The sequence below is a fragment of the Cottoperca gobio genome, chromosome 3 (genome assembly GCF_900634415.1).
Source record: "Cottoperca gobio chromosome 3, fCotGob3.1, whole genome shotgun sequence".
NCBI lineage: Eukaryota > Metazoa > Chordata > Actinopteri > Perciformes > Bovichtidae > Cottoperca > Cottoperca gobio.
Window position 1 is genome coordinate 20,120,451 of NC_041357.1, and position 21,908 is coordinate 20,142,358.

The following is a 21,908-nucleotide window of genomic DNA, read 5'->3' on the forward strand; positions in this document are numbered from 1 at the left end:
AGTGCTCTTATTTGTAGTATAATTTAAAGATGGTCCCTATCTTTAGATAAAAGAATATAAAAAACTCTCACTTGAGAGGAATCATTATACATACTGGGGTATACTCCAATGGTTGCCCTTTCAAAGCCTTTTTTAGCGTTACACCGCTGTCAAGATCTATTCAATAAGAGACAGATTTGCAGTTTTATATTGGCTGATAGTGACACATGGCAAGAAAAATAGATTAAAGAATAATTGTTCCATTATTATGTTATGATACTAGAAAATAAGTTTGTTTTCAGGACTACAAAACATTCTTTTTACATTTGCAAGAGCTCATGGCTCTGTCTGTGAACTCACGGAACATTCAATTTGAACAGTTTCTCATTAAATGATTGGATTCTTTATAACTGATAAAATAAAGATTCTCTTGTCGAGGCAAAAGTAGACTACAGACAAAGCGGAAAAAAGATGCCTTTCCTTCTCCATCTGTATCTTTTTAATAATGCGGATAAGAAAGCAAGACAGGAAGGATTGGTGATGGTGATGATGGGATAAAACAGGATAGGAGGAGAGCAAGGTTGAGGAAATCATGATGGGGGGGGGGGGGGGGGGCATGTTTCTGAGTCCCTTCCTGCGCACTGGTGGAGTGTGGAAGTGAAGCGTGGAGACAGAGTGGAACGGACAGGAGCTGACTGCAGTGAGCCAGTGAAAAGAAGAGCCCAGAACAAGAGCACAAACTAGTGCTATTGTGGTCAATGCACAATGGGTCCGGTAAAGTGACTGCAGAGGGCCCTTAAACAAAGAAGGTAATGCCATTCGCTCTCCCCAACCCAATTAAGATTCTTTTGCCCGGTTTAACATGACAAAAACACAGCCTATTTTTCCTAATTCTGGCTGCCATACTGGCCCCCATGCCATCTTAAATGGAGTAAGCCTCTGAGCCCTGGCCTGTCTGTTAGACTGACAACGACTTGTGACACTGGATTCAAACACATCCACTGTGTTCTCCGTTCTCCATCTCACACACAAATATGTGCCCCATCTCAGCTTTCCCAAGTGCTTGAAATATTCAGCATATACATGAGAGGAATTTCCAGAGAACCCCCCTACACACCAGGAACCAGTATGGTCATTTTCAGTTTTATTTTACTAATATTTACTGAAAAGGCTTTATTCTTTTTGTCACCATGCAACCAAAAGTTGATCACAGCTCAGAATATGCTTCTGGTAATAGAAAGTGAAGAGAAACAATCTGCTAATAACGCAAATGAGCTGATGATCACGTGCCAGAGTACCTTAAAGAAACAGTTAAACTACAGGAAAGGACATATCAGATCCCACACCTTCATCTTCAGTATTTCTTCATCATCAATATATTTCTTTCATACTGACTATGCAAGTGGACATATATCATTACAATATTACAACTACAAAAACAAAACCATCTGCTTCCTTGGTGGAAACTGGAAAATGTTTTTATAGCAGCACTTGGTCCAACATAGCCGACTAATCCAAAAAAGGACAGAAATTACATGTCCTTCCCCCTTGACTGTGCAGCGCAGCTGAATTGACTCGATATGCTCTCCTGTATGCTTACCGAGCAAGTAGCATGAAAATTGACCTTTGCTTGCTTTCTAAACAGTGGATTATTCATCTTTATGCTTCAAATTGTTCAGGGTGGGTTGTTCTGCGGTTTTATACTTGTTTGCTTTCTCTCTTATTACTATATACAGATTTTTTGCAAATTTGATTTAGCAAGAAAAGAAGTCCTTAAAAGAATATTAAGGGATCCGCAAATGGAAAGTACAAAAGGCATAAACAGCCTTTTCTTATGAACTCTTTTTCCTGTACTCAGCTGCTTTCAGTATAGAATAAGCTTTGTTAGGTCTGTCAACGAGGGATGTACGTGTAAACTTTCATTTTTTTAATATACATGTCTGTGTCAGGATGCATGTCTTGCCAAACACAGGCAGCTCTAGGGAGTTAGTAATTAGACAATATTCCTACTATATAAACAAATCCTGAAAGGGATTGATTAGGGGTCCAAACATCAGAAACAGCTCCCAAAAATCTTTTTTACTAATTGATTGTAGTCAGATTGTTGCACTAAAGCTCTTTTTCCCTGTCTGCGGTTGTGGTGGAACTTTATCTTTTCAGTGAGCATTAACAGTGTAAATGCCTGGCTCCTCATTCATTTTCCCTTACGTAAATATATCCAACACTATGCTCATCCAAGTTCCTTTAGTCCAAATGGACAGTAGGAAGAACATATCCGCAGCCAACTTAAAAAAAACAGCAGCGACAGAGCAGCGTTTCCAGCCAGACAAAGGGAGACTGTGAGAGATAGGCTGTCAGTTGGACCAGGAGGGACACCATAAATCTGACTGACTCAAATGGTCCAAGATTGTCACAAAACAAATACTATTTTGTCTCAGAGTGTCACTGGGTAGGCGATCACATCTGGCTAAATAGAGTTGGGCTGCTGGCATATCTTCACTCCAGACTTCCTTTCTTTAATAAATAGTGCCTTCACAAGATCACTGCTCAGTCAGTAGCCACCACACAACAAGAGACTTTGGACTGTATGTGCTCTGCTCATCAACCACAACGTTCTTCACAACACTTATCCCAAGATAAGCACTGCCTTACAGTGCGCCAGGTTTATGGGATAATATAGTCTGGAAGTAGGCAGGCACGGGCCCCAACCCTGAAGGTGCTTTGTAATCAATTGCAGCCTACTGTAGACTACACTCGTGGTATCACACTCGATGTGGTGTGAGAATGTATGTCTGTCTGCCGATACACAGCTACATGGGGGCAAGGGGGGCAAATCTAGACAAATCCAGAATAATTCCCAATATCCATCTGTGGAAAGTTCCCTCTAATGTCACACACTAACATCGCCGACATACAGTAGAGCCTCCCTCCCACTCATATTATCCTTTCGTGTTTTCCACCAAACTCATCCATTTCTCTTCATCCACCCTCCTCTCACCCTCCTCAGGTGGTGTGTAGTGTACTGTCAAGCACAGCATGAATCAATGACTGGTGCTCACGCCCACAGGTAAAGGTTAGAAAGGTTCACTATTGAATTATTTCTGCACTTCTCTCATTGCTGCCATCTGCCTGGCTGCTTTTAGTTGATGCGGTTGAGTTACTGGAGGGGACCCCTTTTGCTAATGCACTCAAAACATGGACCCGTGTATGTTTCGTGTTTTACCTGTATGTGTCTGTACTAAATGTGTTTTTCTCTGTCAGGATGTTTTCTTTACATCAAACTAAAATAGCATGCATTTGCACATTAAGCAACATACACATGTTACACACCTACTCTTGCCTATCTATCAGAGAGTGGATAATGAATCACAACATCTGTGCTTTCAGCCATTCTTTGTTTCATCTGCCTTTATTCTAATGGAGCCTTCAGAGTGTGAGGGCAACATGCTGCTGGATAGGGCATCACTCTCTGGTTTTGTTTTGTTGTCAGCTAGGCCTATCATCTCTGCTGGACCCTGGGTGAACTCATCCATAGCACTGATCATGCCCTTTGATCCACCAGCTCTCTCTGGGGGGCACAAACAGCCTTATTAAAAATGGCTAAATAAAACTTTCTTAGCCTCGACTCGATAGTTGCCCAACTTTACCCCTGCTTCTTCTCTGATGCTGCCTATGGTCAAATTGAGCTGCCCAATTCTGACAGCCAGCAGCACTGTTTACCCAATACCAAAACAGAGTAACAAATAGGAGCAATATAAGTGTGTATTGGTTCTAGTTCCTAGACTACCTGGCATACACTTGCACTACAATCAATATCGTAGATGAGAACATGCTGGATGTAAGATGATAATGTGCGCCTAAGGCGGAAGTTCAAGTAAGGAGCGTGGTGAAAACTTATGAAAAAAATTAAATATAAGAACTAAAACATACTGTACTACCAGTAAAACAAGAGAAACTATCTGTATTGCACTTTTTCATTTTCTAGTACATTGTAAAAAATGTGCTGGGTATGCATTCTTTTACAAAGACAATCAACAAAAGTGGGTTTGATAATGAGGACAGACACAACTAGCTCTTAGTAACTTTAATTAAATTAAAAGAGTCGGGGGAGTCGTGTTTGTTACACATGTGGAGAGTCCAAGTATGTGTTGACAAAACCCTGCATCATATTCTCTAATAAGGAAGGTCAGCCACTTGTTTTTCTCACATACCTTTAACTGTAATGATAAACAAACTGCACATTAGGCCTATGCTTTATCAAACACGTATATAAATCGGTAATTAAAGAATAGAAACTATACCAGGCTCCTCCATTTTAAATCGACTTGTTTCTCCTTCATCTCATGTACCTGTATGGCAGTGACATGGCCGCTGCTATAATTAAACCCATCATAACCATTATGTCTTTGTCACCTAATCTATTCTCTCCTCCACTGGCTGTTTCTGTCTGTAACCACAGACTTCCCGCCCTCAGCCCTGACTGACAGCCCCTGCGGAGGCTGTGGTCACTCCGTGTGAGTGACATGACGGGCAGCATGGCTGCTGCATTACCTCCTTCCCCTCCCTCCGAGCTCCCCCTGATCCTGCGATCCAGCACCTCACACCACTGATCGCCACCTCTGCTCCAATATCCAGCAGCAAAGCCTCTAGGCCCGAAAATAGAACTCATTAACACGTTTAGTAAGTACAAATGAGATGACTGTCTCCTGATGGACTGTCTATCTTTTGGATCAGCTTTCAAGGAGAGTGTCTAGTAATGACAAGAGAGAGGGAAACCAATATTATAATGTGCTGCCAGTCTCCTCTGAAAATGGGCTTGATGACAAGGAGAGCCTCTCGCACCCACACATGGCCTGATTCTCAAAGTGGACACCTAAGTGTGTGCTCATTTATGGGTATGCGAGTTTGCAAAATAAAATCTGGCGCATATTTACACCCACATGGCATAACTGACAGTGAAATCACACACGGGGCATAAAACATACAGGGCACACACAAGGTGAACTCAGCAGGAGTTAAAATCCCCAAATACTGCATGGAAAAGGTTCTGGTCCTGATTTTGAGAGGATATTGCTTTTCAGCTTGTCATTGTTGAATTTATTTTCTTATTGTCTCTTTCTTTCTGTATATAAACACTCATCTTTGACATTTATGCTGCTCCTGTTCTATCTATTGGACAGGCTGGCACAACCAGGACCCAGACTGTACTCGCCTTCCAGCCCAGGAGCAAAGCTGACCAGTATTTACAGAACAGAGGTACAGTCAGGAGGGGTAGTAAAAATCTGGACAGAAGACATTTTTATTCACAGCCCGTCCCAGAATAGCATGGTGGCTTTCTGGTCAACTTGCTATTACAGGATGAGCCAGCAGAGGAATTCATACCAAACTCGTCCATAAAGCAGGGGGCAAAGGGAAAGAAAAGGCATGCTTGTGTTAGTTAGAGCAGCATGGTCATATGAATGCTGATACACAAGTGGAAAATCTATAAAGCCATCATTTTGGTTTTTTAATAAACGTCTAGTCTTTTGTAATATTTTCAAAATGAAAAGTAATGTATTTATGAATTTCCTGGCACGTTCTGTGGACAGCAAACAATTTCCTATGCTGCCTCGATGCCCTTCGGACAGGGATTAGAAGGCAGGCGACTGACGGAGGCCTGACTGAGCTTCGGGCCCTCTGGGGCCCTACTCATCCAGGCCTGCACAGTCTTCATCCTCATATCCACTCTGCATCACCAGGGCAATAACAGCCTTTATTAAAAGCGCATTGCAGCAGTGTCTGTCTATACAACTTACTTTCAGATTGGCCATAATGTGGCATGTAGAAAGGGTCTGGTGGTTAGGGGCTACAATATCCTGTTTCTGGAAAGGTTTACTTTGCATTTTAACAAGCATGAATAAAGGAGTGCATTCCAGAAATGGCTACCGTCTGTTTTGCTCTTGCCCGTGGGGAGCAAAAGCTCAGACTATGGCCCTTGCATGCCATCAGAGCGTGGCCTGGCTCACCTCTGATTTTACCTGGCTTTAGCAGATTTAACTTAGCCACTGGACATGCGGATAGCAGGGCATGATAGAGTATGATAGCAGGGGAGAGTAAGTCCCTGTTAATATATTGCAAGAAAATGGTTAGAAGCAGAGGATAAGACAAAAGGATGAAGGCATAGTTCAATATAATGCATATCAAATATTTGTAACAGTAATATTGACAGACTGGATGTGGACACATCCTGTCTGCCAACACTGAATCACAATGTGAGCTGCAAGTGCAAATCCTAAAACATGAGTGACTTTTCTCTTTTTGCTTTATTAGTGCACTTTTCCATGTCACAGCCCATCTCAAGAATTATGCATGAGGCAGAGAGGGAGAGGGAGGGAGGGGGGGGATAAAAATGCCACTGTTGTCAGGCCAAGCCTTACTATTAGGTGTGTGACCCTGAAAGCGCACCCCTTTTAGCGAAACAAGCAATGGATCTCATTTTGGATACCGCTATTATGCAGTAATTCGTATGCATCCTTTTGTCTCATTTCCATTTAATAATGCACACAGCTCCCCTGCCCAGTTTCTCAAACTGGTCATTAAAAGTAACACTGATCTAAACTGGAGGCTTAAGTTCCACTTACAAGCTCTCACGGTGTGGTGGATGAAACAACTGCAGAGTCAAAGTAAGATGACCCCTCCCCAAACCAGTCTTCGCCCTTGAATACCCAAGCCTGTATGTCTACACAAACGGGAGACAATGACTGGTGGCTGCCCAGGCGGCCCCAGCCCCAGCCTTCTCCTTCCCAGCCTCCTAGACTCACAGACAGGGATTTCCTCCTGCGATGAGAGCCAAGCCGTCACAGCCCAGCGATCAAGGGCCTGCCATCTGTGACTGAGGCAGATTTACAGCAGGAGCTAATCCACACTGTCAGCCACGTTTGTTCTCCATCTCTGCCTCCTCCATACACATACAGATAAACGCACACACGTACGCCACCACTAAAAAATACTAATATTTCACCCTTATAAAATGTTCTTGCCTGCATTTCTCTCTCACTCGTTCTCTTCCACGCACACACACACACACACACACACACACACACACACACAAAGCAAACATTTCTTGCAGAAGTGCATCCACCCTTCAGTGCAATTTAACTTTGCCCTTTTTAAAGGCATGATCTCATTCTGTTCTACGCTCAAAAAATAACTTTAGTCGATTAAATGTTAAGAAATGAGAAACCTCAATGTGTCATTGAGTTATATGCCCTGGTGAACATCATTCATACGAAATAGGGTCATCATACGCTCAAGTGTCACACTAGCTCTCACACGCAAGCTCCCCAAATTTGTTTCCCACCCACTTCTTTTGCATCTGTTCCTCACTAAGTTCTCTTATATCCGTCTCTACAATACACACAAATCCCAATGCTTTATGTTGTCAGCAGTTCCCATTAACCCCTCCACTTGACATCAACATGACACTAGGTTTTACATGTTCTCTGTAACCACTAAACCTAAAATATATTTTGTCCTCATGCTGTCAAACCAGCTGTCCTCACAAGTGAATGCTTCATGGTGTTTTAACAGTTCCCTCTCGCCTTCTCTGTCACATACATGTCTCTCTTTTCCACTATTTTTATGTCTACCTGCCACCAGGTAATGAGCTGCAATCTTTAAAACTTGAGGGCTAACAGTGGTGCAGGCAGTGCATTGGTTCAAGTGAGCGCTGAGCTTTATTCAGTGATCTCTGCACACACAGGGCAGCTGTGCGGGGCTGCAGTCCCTCTGTGCCCCCATTGTTTCCCCACGGATAAAGCGTTAAAGAAGGCAAATGGAGGTGGGGCCAGAGAGCAACATGCCTAAGCAGCACATTTTCAGTATGAGCAAGAATTAAAACAATGCAAGCCTTTTATCCCTGTGTTAGTCTAATTGGAAAGAAACCTCATTTCTGCTGCCCTTGCGCTCCTCGGACATCCAGCCCAGAGGAGACATGTGGCACCGAATCCCTACAGTCTGCTGCATCCTCATAAGGGGCATTAATATGCAAGGTTATAAAGTGTAAAACACACCGGATCATGCATGAGCTACCCTTATTTCATTCCGATGCTTTCATAGAAATGTATCAGTTGAATGAAAGACAGATTTTAAAGACATTGTTTAAAATGAATGGATTTGTAAAGAATTATGCTACCATTTCATACCACCTCTGTGTGTAATGTTGTTATGTGTCTGATGCAAGTTGTGTGTTTTGGAGAAAAAGAAGGCTCCGTATGTTTTGTGAAAAAAAATCCCAGGCAGGCTACAAGCACCTAACGCCAGCAGAGAACCACTCGCAGGATCACAGAACAGCAGCCGGCGAGGGAATTACTGTCTAGGTGACCCAGAAATCCAGGGGCAACTTTGTTTTAACAAGCCAGTGAACGCTCCACCACTTTAGCAACTATGCCTCAACCACAAAAAGGAGCCCTGTGCCACAGAAGAGCTAGCGAAGAGGAAATTAAATATTACACTGGGAGGGAATGGTTCAGCCCTATAGTAGAGGGTGGGGGTGTGAGGTGGACCGGCGCAGCTGAGGCTGTTGGAACAAGGCATCTGGGGTGTGAAATGGTAGAAGTGAGAGGTGTGGAGTCAGCAATTTTAAAGTTAATGATTACAGACGAAAAGGTATGATCATTATTGAAGTAATTTTATCAAGATGCTTTTACGGTTTTTTTACACACTTCATTTCATTTTAAAAAGAACAAATGGAGGTAAATCCTTTTACATTTAGTTAGATACTAGTGGTCTGCTCAAGTAAGTGAGGGATATTGTAATTTGATGAAGCTCCGCAGGGGAGTAACTGCTGTCTACGCGTGTGTGTAATGATACTACCCACACACAGCCCCACTGCAGGGGCCCATTACCTAACCTAAAGCTCGGATCCCTCACCCTGGCACAAACTTGGGCATCTAACTCATCAAAGGTTCAAAGAGAACAAAAAACATCTGCTAAAAATAAAATAAAACACATTTATTTGCAAAACGCACAACAACTCCTCCTGTCGGAACACAAAAAAGTAAATTCCCAACCCCCACCCTTTTAACCCAAATTGCCCTTCCTCTTGCCTTTGCATGTTCGCCTGTCCACTGTACTGTAGTCATTAACATATTTGGAGTGCAGCGAGCAGAAAGCTTAATTGTCCCTAATTGCTCAGCTAAATATGTTCTCTAATGATTTGCTTCAGATCTGTGACTGCCTTTTGCGCAATTTCCCGGCCGCTGGCTTCATTATCCCTGCCTCCTTGGAACAAAGCATCTTCACAGGCTGGCCTTTCCCCCCCTGCATAACACAGACAGTGAGTATGTGTGCAAGGGAAGTAATGGTTCCCTCTTGGAGGGACACACAATAGAGCCCCTTTGTCAGAGCACAGGAGTTAAAGTGATTGGAAAACCAAATCTCTGCTAAGAAAGAGTGTTAATTGACCACAGCTCACTCTTCCTAATCAGTCCATAATAAATGAGCAGCGGAGGCATTTTGTTTCAGTCATGCTACTGTTGTTGTAGCTGTGTCTGTTTTGTGGTGTTCTTGTTGTTGTTGCAGCTGCTGCTGTTGTTCGGCTCCTCCTTCTCTGGCCTGCTCTGTCTCAATGTGTTTTATGGCTGAAAAGGACAGCTCCCATTAAGATGGATCTCTGCTTATGCTGCTGAAGGCAGGAATATTTTGTGTAAATGATATGGACAATACATTATATCAGTATCAACGATACATTTGAAAAATAAAGTTGTTTGGAATGTTATTTTTAATTGTATGTCTGAATGATAGACTCTCTCCTCTATTTAGTTATAATTTCACTTGGCTCTGTCAATGTAAAGGTCATACTTAGTGGTGTGATGTACTATTCTTCCTATATACAAATAGTGCTGTACATTTGAGTTTAATACTTCTGTATTTCAATTTCACTAAAAAAAACACATTTCCGTGGAGAGGTAAATGTAAAAGGAAAAGAGTGACAAACTGGGCGCCCTGGTAGCTCACTTGGTAGAGCAGGCGGCCATGTACTAAGGCTGGCCCAGGTTCGGGCCGACCCGCGGTCATTTGCTGCATATTTTCCCCTCTTTCTCCCCATTTCCTGTCTATCACCTGTGCTATCCAATAAAGGCAAAAAAGCCAGAAAAATAATCTTTAAGAAAATTGTGAATGCACACTTTGACAACTTAGGCATAAGTGTCTCAGTGGCGCGGATTGATTTATGTTTAAGTGTACAAGAGACGAAGCAGCATAGGTAGAGAGATCAAGAGAGTAAAAGACAGTCAGGCACACGTAAAGAGAAAAGGGCCACAGGGGCAGGTTCTGACCTGTGTCTGAAGAAGAGCATTTGCGAATAGTAAAGATGGAGCTGAGGTCCTCCTCCTCCTCGGGCAGGCCCTTCTGCAAGCGCTGTAGCTTCCTGAGGCTCTCACTGCGCTGGTGCTTCATGGAGCGCACATGCTGGATCAGGTTGAGCTTGGCCTTGGTCGAGTAGTTACACAGCACACAATGGTAGTAGCAGGCATCACCCTCCACCGCGTGTTCGTGCTGCTGCAGGTGCTGTGGGAGGGAATGGAGAGAGAGAGAGAGATAGAGAAGGAAAGGAACACAGAGAAAGAGAGAGAGAGGGAAAGAGGTTATTGTAGATGGCAGATAGCTGGCTAGGCACCACCGACTCACTTTCACTCAAACAGTTGGCAAATGAACAAATCAATTCCCAATCACAGCCCTGTTGTTTAACATCCAGACCTCTTCCACTTCAGGACAACTGTTTGGACTGCGCACTTTGTCTGCGTGAGTGTCTGTATCAGTGGGCTAACAGGACAGGAGAGGCCTGGGAGGCACGCAAATCTCAGGGGCCCAAGGGTGGGCAGGAATCACATCAGCCACCCTTCAGAAGCTGTGGGTCTACAGCCGCACAGACGGAAGGCAGCATTGATCCCCTTCACTCAACAGAAGCCTCCCGTCTCTGAAAAGGAAACTCCAAACATCTGCTTGTTTCACGCATGGGATACTAAATATTGATCATGGTGAGTTAAATCCTCGCTCTCTCATCGAGAAAGAGAGGCAAAGTCAGCCGGTGGTGAGGCAGGAGGGGGATTTAGTACACTCTGAGAGAAACCGGAACATTCCACAACAGGAGGACAACCTTCAGAGGACGGGAAATCAGCACTAGTATTGGCCTGTCAACCCCAGCACTTCCTCCTAAAGTCAACAGCAGGCCTAGTCCAGATTCCAGCCCACCCTCCGCAGTGTCACAACATGCCTAACGCCCCGTAGTGACACCGTACCACCACAACCTCTTGTCACACCACAGAGCTCCAGTCTAATTACCTCCTGCATGGCTCAATCAATGATGCAAGGCCAACACAATATGGCTGGGCCTGGTGTGAGCATCAGAGTTATTGACCGATATCCTAAAGCATCACACTGATTGTTTCTGCATGTTTACAATGAAAGCCCCAGACTCGGTATGGCCACTTGTGTCACGCCTGTCATGTGCCGCTCCTAATATCAAACTCTGAAGTCTTGCTGTGGATTTCTGTGGCTGCGATCAATGTCAATCACCAAAAGTTTTCCTGTTTTTCTCTAATCTTCTTGGCACCCATGTCTTCTATGAAGCATGCTGAGAGAACACACAATCTGTTGTATATTGAAATATACTATGTTTTTCCACCTAAATATTTTGAATGAAGATAAATGGTTTAAAAGCTTTTAATACACATATGTAAATGAAATGCTGCCTGGTTCATTTAATAGTAAATTAATAAATAACATCTGCCATTTTTAACGAGGTAAAATGCACCGATGAATATTAACTTGCAGTAAGAAGAAGCTAATTACTCAAATCATTAACAGTGATGAAAGCTTGTGATTAAAGTTGAGTCTACTCAATATTTTCGATCAGGTTTTATTACCAATTCCGCATTTAAGGAGTATAACCCCCCCCCCCTGTGTTCATTTCCTTTACACATCAGACTCACACTTAGATAAAGGTTTAGAAAACTAAATCATTCATCAATAAAAAACTGAGCTATCCTCTGCTGCACTGGATGGCCTGCTTGGCTGGCTGGAAATTGCAAAAGCAATGGAAACATTAGACATTTAACCACATTACATCTAAATCAGGTGTTGACAGGCTGGTGAAAAAAAAGACATAACAATATTATGCTTCCCTAAAATGCTCTTGTCCCTTTCTCCTAATGTTTAATTTTCTGGCAATATTGTAATATTGCTATGGGGTTTTCTGAGCTATTGTGTTTCATTCTCTTTGGTTTCATATTTCTCACTTTTACACCTAAAATGTGCATTAAGACACCGCTTCCAGGAAAAAGAATCCAAGTTTTTTTTTCTCTCTCCTTTTTGTGAGCCCCACAGCTCGGTGTAATAGAGTTATTAGGTGATTGTAAAAGGTTCTGTGTCTCTGTATGCTCTCCTTTCTCGCCTCGTTTTAAGCCATCCATGATGTCATGAATAGGTGTTGCTGGATATTGTGGGAGCCCACCTCCTTTTCCTCTGTGCACAAATATTGCATCAGAGCTAAGGAGAGAGACAGATTCAGTTATAGATAACACCAAATCCATCATGCAAACTGCTTTTACTCATAGCAGATGTCTTGAGTAAAAAAAAAGAAAGAAAAAAGAATCCTTGCCGCAAATGACTCAAGGCTCCAAAAATCTACAAGAAAACCAGTTTTAAAAAAATGACAGCACCTGACCGAAACTTCAAAGCTAGTCCCGGGAGGTAGAAAAAAATCCTGGGAGTTTTATAGTTTCCCATAAAAAGCACAGGGTTTATATAGGAGTGAACCTTAGACCGCCTGCCCCTGAATCAGCCATAATTCACTATAAACCTGACTGGCCAGGAAGATGGCCTCAACAGAGCCAAAATGTGCCTGCCCCCAGTGCTTGTAGCTTTGTCTACAATGTCAAACGGTTACACCTGTAAACCAGCACTTTCACCATCTTTGCACTGGCCATGACCCAGCGCAGTCTGGGGCATTTTAGAGTCAGTGAACGAGGTAAGAGATCAAACCAACAACTGATCAGAGAGGTGGCCCCTGCTTATTCAGTATTCCAGGCAGGACTGAGGGAAAATGTTACCATAGTACCGAGGAGAACAGCATAGCTTGCCCCATGAGTGCAAAAACCTTCTGATCATCACACGCACTAACTCTACCTAACATGGATTTTCACTGGATTCCCTCGGAATTATCCATAGGATTATAGCTAAGAGCACAAACACAGCATGGACACAGTACACTCACAGTCCATCGCCCTCTCTGGTTCACACACACACAGACAGACAGACAGACAGACAGACAGACAGACAGACAGACAGACACACACACACACACACACACACACACACACACACACACACGCATACACACTTTGAACGTGAAACATAATAATGCATGAGGCAGGGCCTATGTCTGTTTCCTATGAACCTGCGATGAAGCCCCTAGTTGATAAATCACCTCCAACTGGAGTGCAGGAATTTGGCGGCTTAATGAAAAAGTCATGTTGAGCAGGGAGGAATTGGTCGGCCGGCTCTGGGGTTTCTAAGCACCCTATGGAGGCCCCGACAGGAGGGGAGCTGTGGAGCATAATGTGGGAAAGCTCGATGGGTCAGTGGCATGGATTCAATACTGCTGAACTTTCTGGGAATTTAGTCGTATAGGAGATTTAAGCTGAGCAAGTACAAATGTGTGACCGCCTAGAATGCAGTGATGTACTCAACAGCAATTGGGCATGAGAGACATGCTGTGTGTATGTGAATGTACTGTATGTGTGGTCTGATTTAACAGATAAGTTCACAAAGACACACTGATTGTACGTACAAATACTTCATTCATATTTTAGTTATATTGCAGTGTTTTAAAAGAAAGAAAGGTATGCAACAGTAAAAAACTAAGGCTGGTTGGATTACCCTAAACTACCTTTGCTGTTTCATACTTTTTAAAAGATGTACTACAATACATTTACCTTGAGAGATCACCTTCAATCTGTTTTTTTGCACTCAAAGGCCTGTTATACGCTTTGTTTTATACTGTGGGGATTTTCATAGTTTAAAAATGTAATCGTGATTTTTCAAGCCTCTCTCTTCTATGGAGCACCTTATCTTTTTCTGTGGAGGCAGAAGCAGTGCTCTGTGCTTTTTCAGGTAAAGAGGGACAGGGGCGGTGTGGGCACCACCCCATCCTCTCTCACACAACTCTACAGTGCACCTTGCCCTCTGAGTGGGCAATACACGCCTGTATCAGTTTCACCACCCACCCAGAGCATTGCATACATCTGCATTTCCATCCACTTAAATGCAAAGTAAAAGTGCACCTTTAACACAAAACAGTGTGGTTGCTGAGAGAGTCCAACTAACACAAGATAGAGGTGGGTATTACTGGAAGGGTGGAAGGGAGACGGAGAGCCGGTAATTCCAAAGAATGGCTCCCAATGGAGCCGTATAATACAGCATGTACACGCAACAAACACATATAATGATATAGACACAATGAACATCAGAAATGTACACACACAAACATGCACATACAGACTCTCAAACACACATACCATTACGATCATACCCTAATTTCCACCATTAAATTTGGCAGTGCTTTTAATACAAAATTAATGCATTAAAACAGATGACTATCTGTGAGCTAAATAGCTATCAATTCTAAGAGAGCTGCCAAATTCCCTCTGTGAGAGAGCCAGTAAGTATCTGCCTGGATATTGCTTTGTAACCGGCTACCAGCTCCCCCCCCCGCCCCCTATTCTCGGCACTAAAGGCTAATGTCTGAGTGTGTGTATGCGTGTTTGCCATGAGAGGTTAGAAAAATGCAATTCACACCTGGCCCCATGCAAAGCACTGCAATAGAGCAAACCTGATCTTTTACAAACACATAGGTAAAACATCTCGTTTAACCTGTCACCTGGGAAGAAAATGTGCGTAGTTCTTGGCTTGAGACATGTTAGAATAAGTCAAGCAGCACCTTTGTTATTCAAACGTAGTGATGTCATGGCAGCAATCATAACCAGTGAGGTAACTGTGTTTCACTGTGAAAGGAGACAATGTAATGTGCCTGTTGGGTTGAAAAACACACCGTGACCAAAGGCAGAAGAAATAATAATTTCTTCCCAGCAACAATGCATTTGTACGTGTGCAGAGGTCTGTTGAGGTTCTCATACATCTGCACTCTGGGATTCCCCTGGAACGTAAGCAGGTTATTTAGGAAAGCGAAGCGGAGTGACTGGAGTCAGTGAGTGCTCGCAGTTTAGCCTGTGTTTCCCTGTCTGCCAGCACGAACAACAGCTCCAACCACAGAGGCCCCACTGGGTGCCAAGTGTGGTGGCTGCTTTGAATTAGCCACTGCAAGCTGCAACATGCCTAAAAGTTAGGTTGTGGATTAAGGGGACTGTGTACTTCAGGCTCAAACTGCCTACCTACTGCTTCCTGAACCTCATCCGCACCCTTGTGCTTTCTTCTCCTTTACTCTTCCTAATCCCTGCCGCCCCTCCACCGCATCCTGTCCCTCTGTCTTAAACCCCATAATGTGCTAAGTTGCTTCCTTTACTGCCTTACTGTAGAAATGATCCATCACTACTGGTGAATAAAAAACAGGCTGCATATTTGTCTCTGGGAGGGAAGAGAGAAACAACACGGACCTCTGTGTCGTAAGGTAGGGCAGCAAGGTAAAGATGGATCGCTGTAGGTGTCCTTGGAGAGGATGACTTAACATAGGCCTATAAAACAAAGTAGCCGGGGAGGGGTCATAGAGACACTTAAAGACAATGCAGCTACTGGTGCTCCACACCCACCACTCTTACTTACTTTAACATTAAATAAAGCAATAATTATTGAATTCCATTTGAATGAGTAAGATGCTAGAAAGTAAACAATGGGAACATAATTGCAGAGGGAAGGCAATCAATGCAGGCAGTCATTTGGGCCATGTTGATTGTGTAGGCTTCTGTATGTGCTCAGTGTGTGTGCAAGTGTGCGCACATTTGTGTAGCCCTTGGAAATCTAAGTTGAGCTAAGGGGAGTTTGTGCTGTGACAAGGAGCTGAGTAATACACTCTCACATACGCACGCACAAAACAAGAGTTGGGTAATCCCTCCTTCAATAATGACCCAGGGCTCTAAACAATAGCTCTCAATCAGCTGATCAATGTGTCCACATAATTCATGTGCAAGTCACTGTCTTTGAAAGGGGAAGAGGAGGAGGAGGATAAGCAAGCAGGCGGTAGAGAGATCAATGCCCTGTGTGGTGATAACGAGCCTGGGTCTATGCCCACAGGAGCCCCACACTGGCGTCCAGGGTCTCTCTCATTAAGAACATTTGGATAAGCATGGCTATACATACATAATGTGCACTTCTAATCGTAGCCAGATAAAAACATTTCCCCCCGCCTTAATGAGCCCGTTCCTGCTTTTGTGATACACAGAGATGACTCCACAACAGGCAGGAAATTATGTCAATCCCCAAATAAGAAAAAAATAATAATATAGCAAATTAACAGCAAGCTGTTGGCCTCCTCCTTCAATAGCTAATTAACAGCTTAACCTCCTGGTGCTTTTATGAAAGCCATGCTGGGAGGAGCTAGCCAAAATTGCAGTAAAATAAGTCTGCCTGCAGGAGTCGAGAGCAGGGAGGAGCCATGGTGGTACCCAAACAACTGTTACAGACACTTGATGACATGTGTACTGGCAAGGTACCATCTGGAAGCTGAATGGGGCAAATCAGGACCTGCCCTGGCCCTTCTCTGCATTACCCAGAGGACTGTGTCAACATCACAACTCTCCATTTTGGACAGCGGTGACAATAATTACTTGTACAGGGCAGGGGAAGATTTTTTTTATTTTGATCATTTTAGCAAAACAGGAGACACACAGGCATAATGAGAGGTTCAGATTTTGAGTTTGAATCAGAGCTAATTGCATCAGTGTTTTACTGACACTCTTATCGCAATAACTCACGACATAAGGGAGGAAAAGAACAGGTTTTGTGTTGTAACAAGTCAGTGATAGGGCTGAAAAGAACATAGATAAATTGGAATATCTCTAAAACTGTAAAGGCCACGATCTGATTTTCTTAAGAGATACAGACAACAAGTAGGTCGGTGGAGAAAATGTTTGTGTTTTCAGCAACTTCTCAATCCCCCACCCCGGTATTCTTCCCAAGAAGACAAATATGACTGCATCCACTAATGTTACTCTAAAACCACTCCCTGTCTTCTGGCTTAGAAACTGGGCCGCCACGCAAGATTTAAATCTGAATTTTCAGCCAGCGTGACAAGTCTTGTACTCCCGTGCTTTGCACTATGGCTTGCGTGTTCGAGTATACATCTTTTTCAGATGTTTCCTGTGAGGGGTTAGAGTTTGTAATGCAAACCACAGTATACATGTTAAGCTATCAATCAAATGGAATCATCCTGTAAAGGAAAATCTCAGGAATGTATGAAAGGCACCACACTGGTTGTGTGTAGGGCTGTTAATGGAAGTGTGTGTGTGTGTGCATACTAGATAAGAACAAGATGACTGACTACCTAGATCTGGACTCAGCTATGCTATTGGTCACTGATGTGTTTGTAGGCTAAAGGCAGAGGCAGCCGTACACCGACAGAGCTGACAAAAGTCTCCAACACCTCCCTGCCTCTCATTTGTCACTTGCCAGTCTGACAATGACAGCATGGCCTTGTGAAGCTGCCACAGATGTGGGCAGCAAAAAGCTTGTTAGATGGAGGCAAAGGATGAAAAAAGGAGTTTGAGGAGGGCAGAAGTGAAAGAGCCCAATAAGAGTGAGAGAGACGGTGAGTCTGGGGATGGGAGGGTGTTGGATTAAGATACAGACAAACACCACTTGTAATGATTAATGCAGTCAGTGAGAATTAAATTCAGGGCAGGAACATTACCCAAACACAATTAGTCCTCGAGAACAAACATCACACTCTGCCGTGAATGCAGATTCATTGCCATATTATTGTGAGGGAGTAGCCATCACAAGTCAAAAGGACGTCCAATTTAACATCACCGACGGAGTCGAGTCAATGTTACGATAATGCGTCCCTTTCCCACCTTGTGGGTTACTGTGACCTAAAAATAGCCCCTAAATATGCCCACAGCAGCAGGGGCGACGAAAAAGTCATTGAACTGCAGGTCTGCCCACGCTCTTGCTTCTGAGCCTATTGTCATTAGCTGATCTCCTGTTCCACCTTTCCGCTGACGTAACGACAGAGAGGAGACACAGAATACAGGCTCCTAAGGCTTGTATTATCTAGCTTTCACCCCTGGCGTTCTCAGTTTGGTAGTGTAAATATTTTATTACCACATAATTGGTTGCTGCTTCAGGCTACGCAATAAGGCTGTCATAGCTGTAATGCTGTATGTTTTCTGACTATTCTGTATCCTTTTTTTAATGCAAGATTCATAGAAATGTGTTTTGGGGAGAGGGTGTTTGAGATCTCGTAAGAGGAAATGTTTAGCTGTTCATGCACAGCCCTCGCACAAGCTTTCTAGACACAACAGCTAATTAATAACATTGATGGTGTGCTCAGCCATTGTCAATATTTAACCCAGTCTTAAACTGCTATCTTTATTTGAAGCATTGCGCCAACAAAAGGAGCAACATAACCTTTGAGAGGTCCTCTTCTTAAAATGAAAATTAATGAGTGGGGTTGAGTGGAGGTGAATATACAGAGTGGGTCTAAATGTGGGCCTATTTGCATGGTACATGAGGTACCTTGTTGGAGTGAAACTGCTGTTGAGGGTTCTTCAAGCAATTCATACACCAAACACCCACCAGTTTCACCTGTCAACTCTTCCATACCGGGCAACTAAAAGCTGCAATGTTAATGAGTGAAACCCTGACATTGCACTTTTGGGGTTATAAAATAGAGATACAAAGCTAAACATTTTAAGTGTAATTAAAAATACTATTCTTTCCATAATTTTAATGACACACTGCACACATCCCTCCTTTTCATTCATCAGTAAGAAGTATTTTAAGCTATTACCATTATGAATTAGAACCCTATCATTAAAATGCAGAAAGACACAGCTGTTCCCGCCTCATAAGGACCCATCGTAGCCTTTGACCTATGCCCACAGGGAGCTAGTGCAAAAATGTTTCTCTGTGATGAGCGCAGCCAACTCTATCACTAATACACATGTGCCTCGCTAACACAGATTTCTTTACAGGGTCATTCTGTTAGACCTGCTCATTAGCCAAAGAAAAAGACATAACTCCACTTTCCATTAAAAAAGAAAAAAAATGCTCATTGATCAGGGTGATCAATTGAGGATCAATAACCTAAACCCTCATCATTCCCACTGCAGCATAATTGCAGCTGAGATATAGTTGTCATCACTAAAAATCAAACACAGACCGGACTAATTGGAAGAGGCCTATTGCTTTGCTCATGCTGGCAAAAAGCTTTACAAAGCCCCAGAAAGACTTGTGATGGGCGGTCATTGGACCTTCCTAAAATAACCGCTCATGCCATTAGCAAGTGTCATCATAGAGGTCATTGTGCTGGCTGCCCATTTGGGGACATTTAACACAGGGCATAGCAAGCTACCACACAAGAGTGCTTTATATCCCTTCTCATGTAACTTGTGCACGTAAGTTATAAGATCACATTAAGCCCCACTTTTATTAGACAACTTGTGATTTTAATCTAATGTTTTGGTGGAATGTCCTTATTAGACAATTTGCTGCTGACCTCTGTGTTAAGCAGTGGTCAGAAAAAAAAGATGTCATTTTCCACTCCAGTAGTTCAGCACCGTAAAGAGGCTTAGATAGAGAGCTGGAAAAGCAAAGAGGTGTGTCTGATATAATAGATATTTTAAAGGCTGGAATCGCAGCCACGCTGCCCTACTGCCTTCACCATATACACTGCTCAATCGTGCAAAAAATCTCAAACTATACTTCAAAGCCTACCACTTTTCTCCTTCCTGTTTATTGATTAGATAGAGCTCTTGTTCAGTAATTGTGCAGTAAATCAAGCATAGTGAGCACTAATCTCAAACCCGGGAGGAAAGTGTTAAAGGTAAAACCTGCTGAAAAGTGCATAATTAGGGTGCTGTGTTCAGCCAGGAGAGAGGACATACTCCTCCCTCTCACATTTCTCACTCACTGCCTGCCTGTGCAACCAGAGGCAGCAGGGAGAGGGTAGGCAGAAGAGCAACGGGAAGTGTATACAGTTTCTAACCACCTCTTACTCCCTCCCTTACTCTTTCAATCCTTCTCCCTCTCAATGCATTCCCAACCAAAGCGCTGGGGGCGCCATGCTTGTAAAGAAACCACAGCCTTTTGAGTGCCTCTTGTATTTACAAACGGAGGCATGTTGGAATCAAAGGCATTACCACATGACATAACACATTAAACAGCTGGCAGATTGAGCATTTATAGACTGAATAGATAGTTAGTGAGGTAAAGAGAAATTGTGACATTGTTTAGCTAGCTATACTTGGTATGAGAGCCAAACTTACCGAAACCAGAGTACAGTATAGGAGTCGCATGCAGCAGCTCACTCCTTTCTCTTGCTATGCCTTCCCCCCTAACACACAGCACGGGCTATACTCCAGGTGGAGACAGCTATCACTTTCCCATCAACTTCCTGTTCCTATTGTCTCTCCGCCCCCCTTTTTTCTCTCCGCTCTCTCACTCCCAGCTGCACAACTTGGTTTCTGTGCCATGTTTGAAGAAATACAAAGCTGTATCTTTTCCCCCATCTTCTGAAGTACTAAAATCCGCAGTTAAGAGATTTTTCTCTCTCTCCTCATCCCTCGTTCTCTTATCCTCCTCCCAAAACGCTTTCCCCATGTTGCTGTTCTGCCTAATCTCACCTCAGTTTTTATTTCACCCAGCAGGGACCTAAAAATAAATGATAAATGGAATATGATATTTTAAAGTCTTATCTCTTATCTGTTCTTACAGGGGAATAATAGGGTAGTTAATCCTGCAGATCCTTCTCAAATTGATTAATCAGCACATGCGGACAATCAAATAAATGATTAATATTCCCCAGTCCTGTGGTCGGACAGATACCCCTGAAACCATCAGTAATAATTCAGTAACCCTTCCCAGACCACAGGCTGCAGCTAGTCAGCCTCACTCAGCATCAGCCCTCTGATGTTCACCAGGACTTTGAACTCCCCGCACAGAAACTCAGACTCACTAGGGGTATGACAATCTGCAGTCAACTCTCTCTCTCTCAAACCCTCCTACAATGCCTGCCTACCTGATCAAACTCACATGCCATATACAAAATATACAACAGAATATAGGGAGGGCAGCTACATATAAGACACGGGGTGCTTCATCTTACTGCTGTACAGGATAGCAGAATTCTCTCATACTACTTGGGGAGACTATGGAAACATGTCTTGATTATCGTTCCCAAGGACTGTACTGATATGCTACATATAAAGTAAAAAGATATTTGACAAATCATTGCTATATAATACAGAGGCCAATTAAAACGTTTTACCCTGCACTCGTGTGTTATGTAAGCGTTAGGTAACGTGCCAGAAAAAATAATGCCACCGTGTTCCCACAGCAGATGTCTCCAGGCACTGACACACAGACAGTCTGACAGAGAGACAGGCAACACTCCCAGGCCTCACCACACTGAGCACACCCTGTCCTGCTGGTGGACAAAGGGGGGGAATCTCCATTGAAATAGGCCTTCTTTTCTCTCCCATTACCCGTGCTATTCTCCCTCCCACAGAGGTCAGCGAACAGCCATCTTCATGGTGCTCCTCTGCATCTGCCAGCTATAACTGTTCTTAATCAGGGAGAGGGCCAGAGGCAGAGGAGAGCACCTCTTGCTCCCCCACATTTGCACCCTGGCTGGGAACCAATGGTAGGGGTGGGGGCTGGGGTAGGATTGGTGATATATGTGTGTGTGTGAAATTGGGGGGTGAGCTGGGAGGGGG

General features: G+C 43.5%; 1 protein-coding gene across 1 annotated transcript in view; it reads right to left on the bottom strand.

Annotated features, from left to right (window-relative positions):
* The window catches only part of zfhx3b (zinc finger homeobox 3b), a 136,711-nt gene that overhangs the window by 48,097 nt on the left and 66,706 nt on the right, over positions 1-21,908 (bottom strand). The window contains 1 exon segment of the mRNA XM_029455924.1: positions 10,296-10,527. Coding sequence (XP_029311784.1) covers positions 10,296-10,527 — 232 coding nt within the window.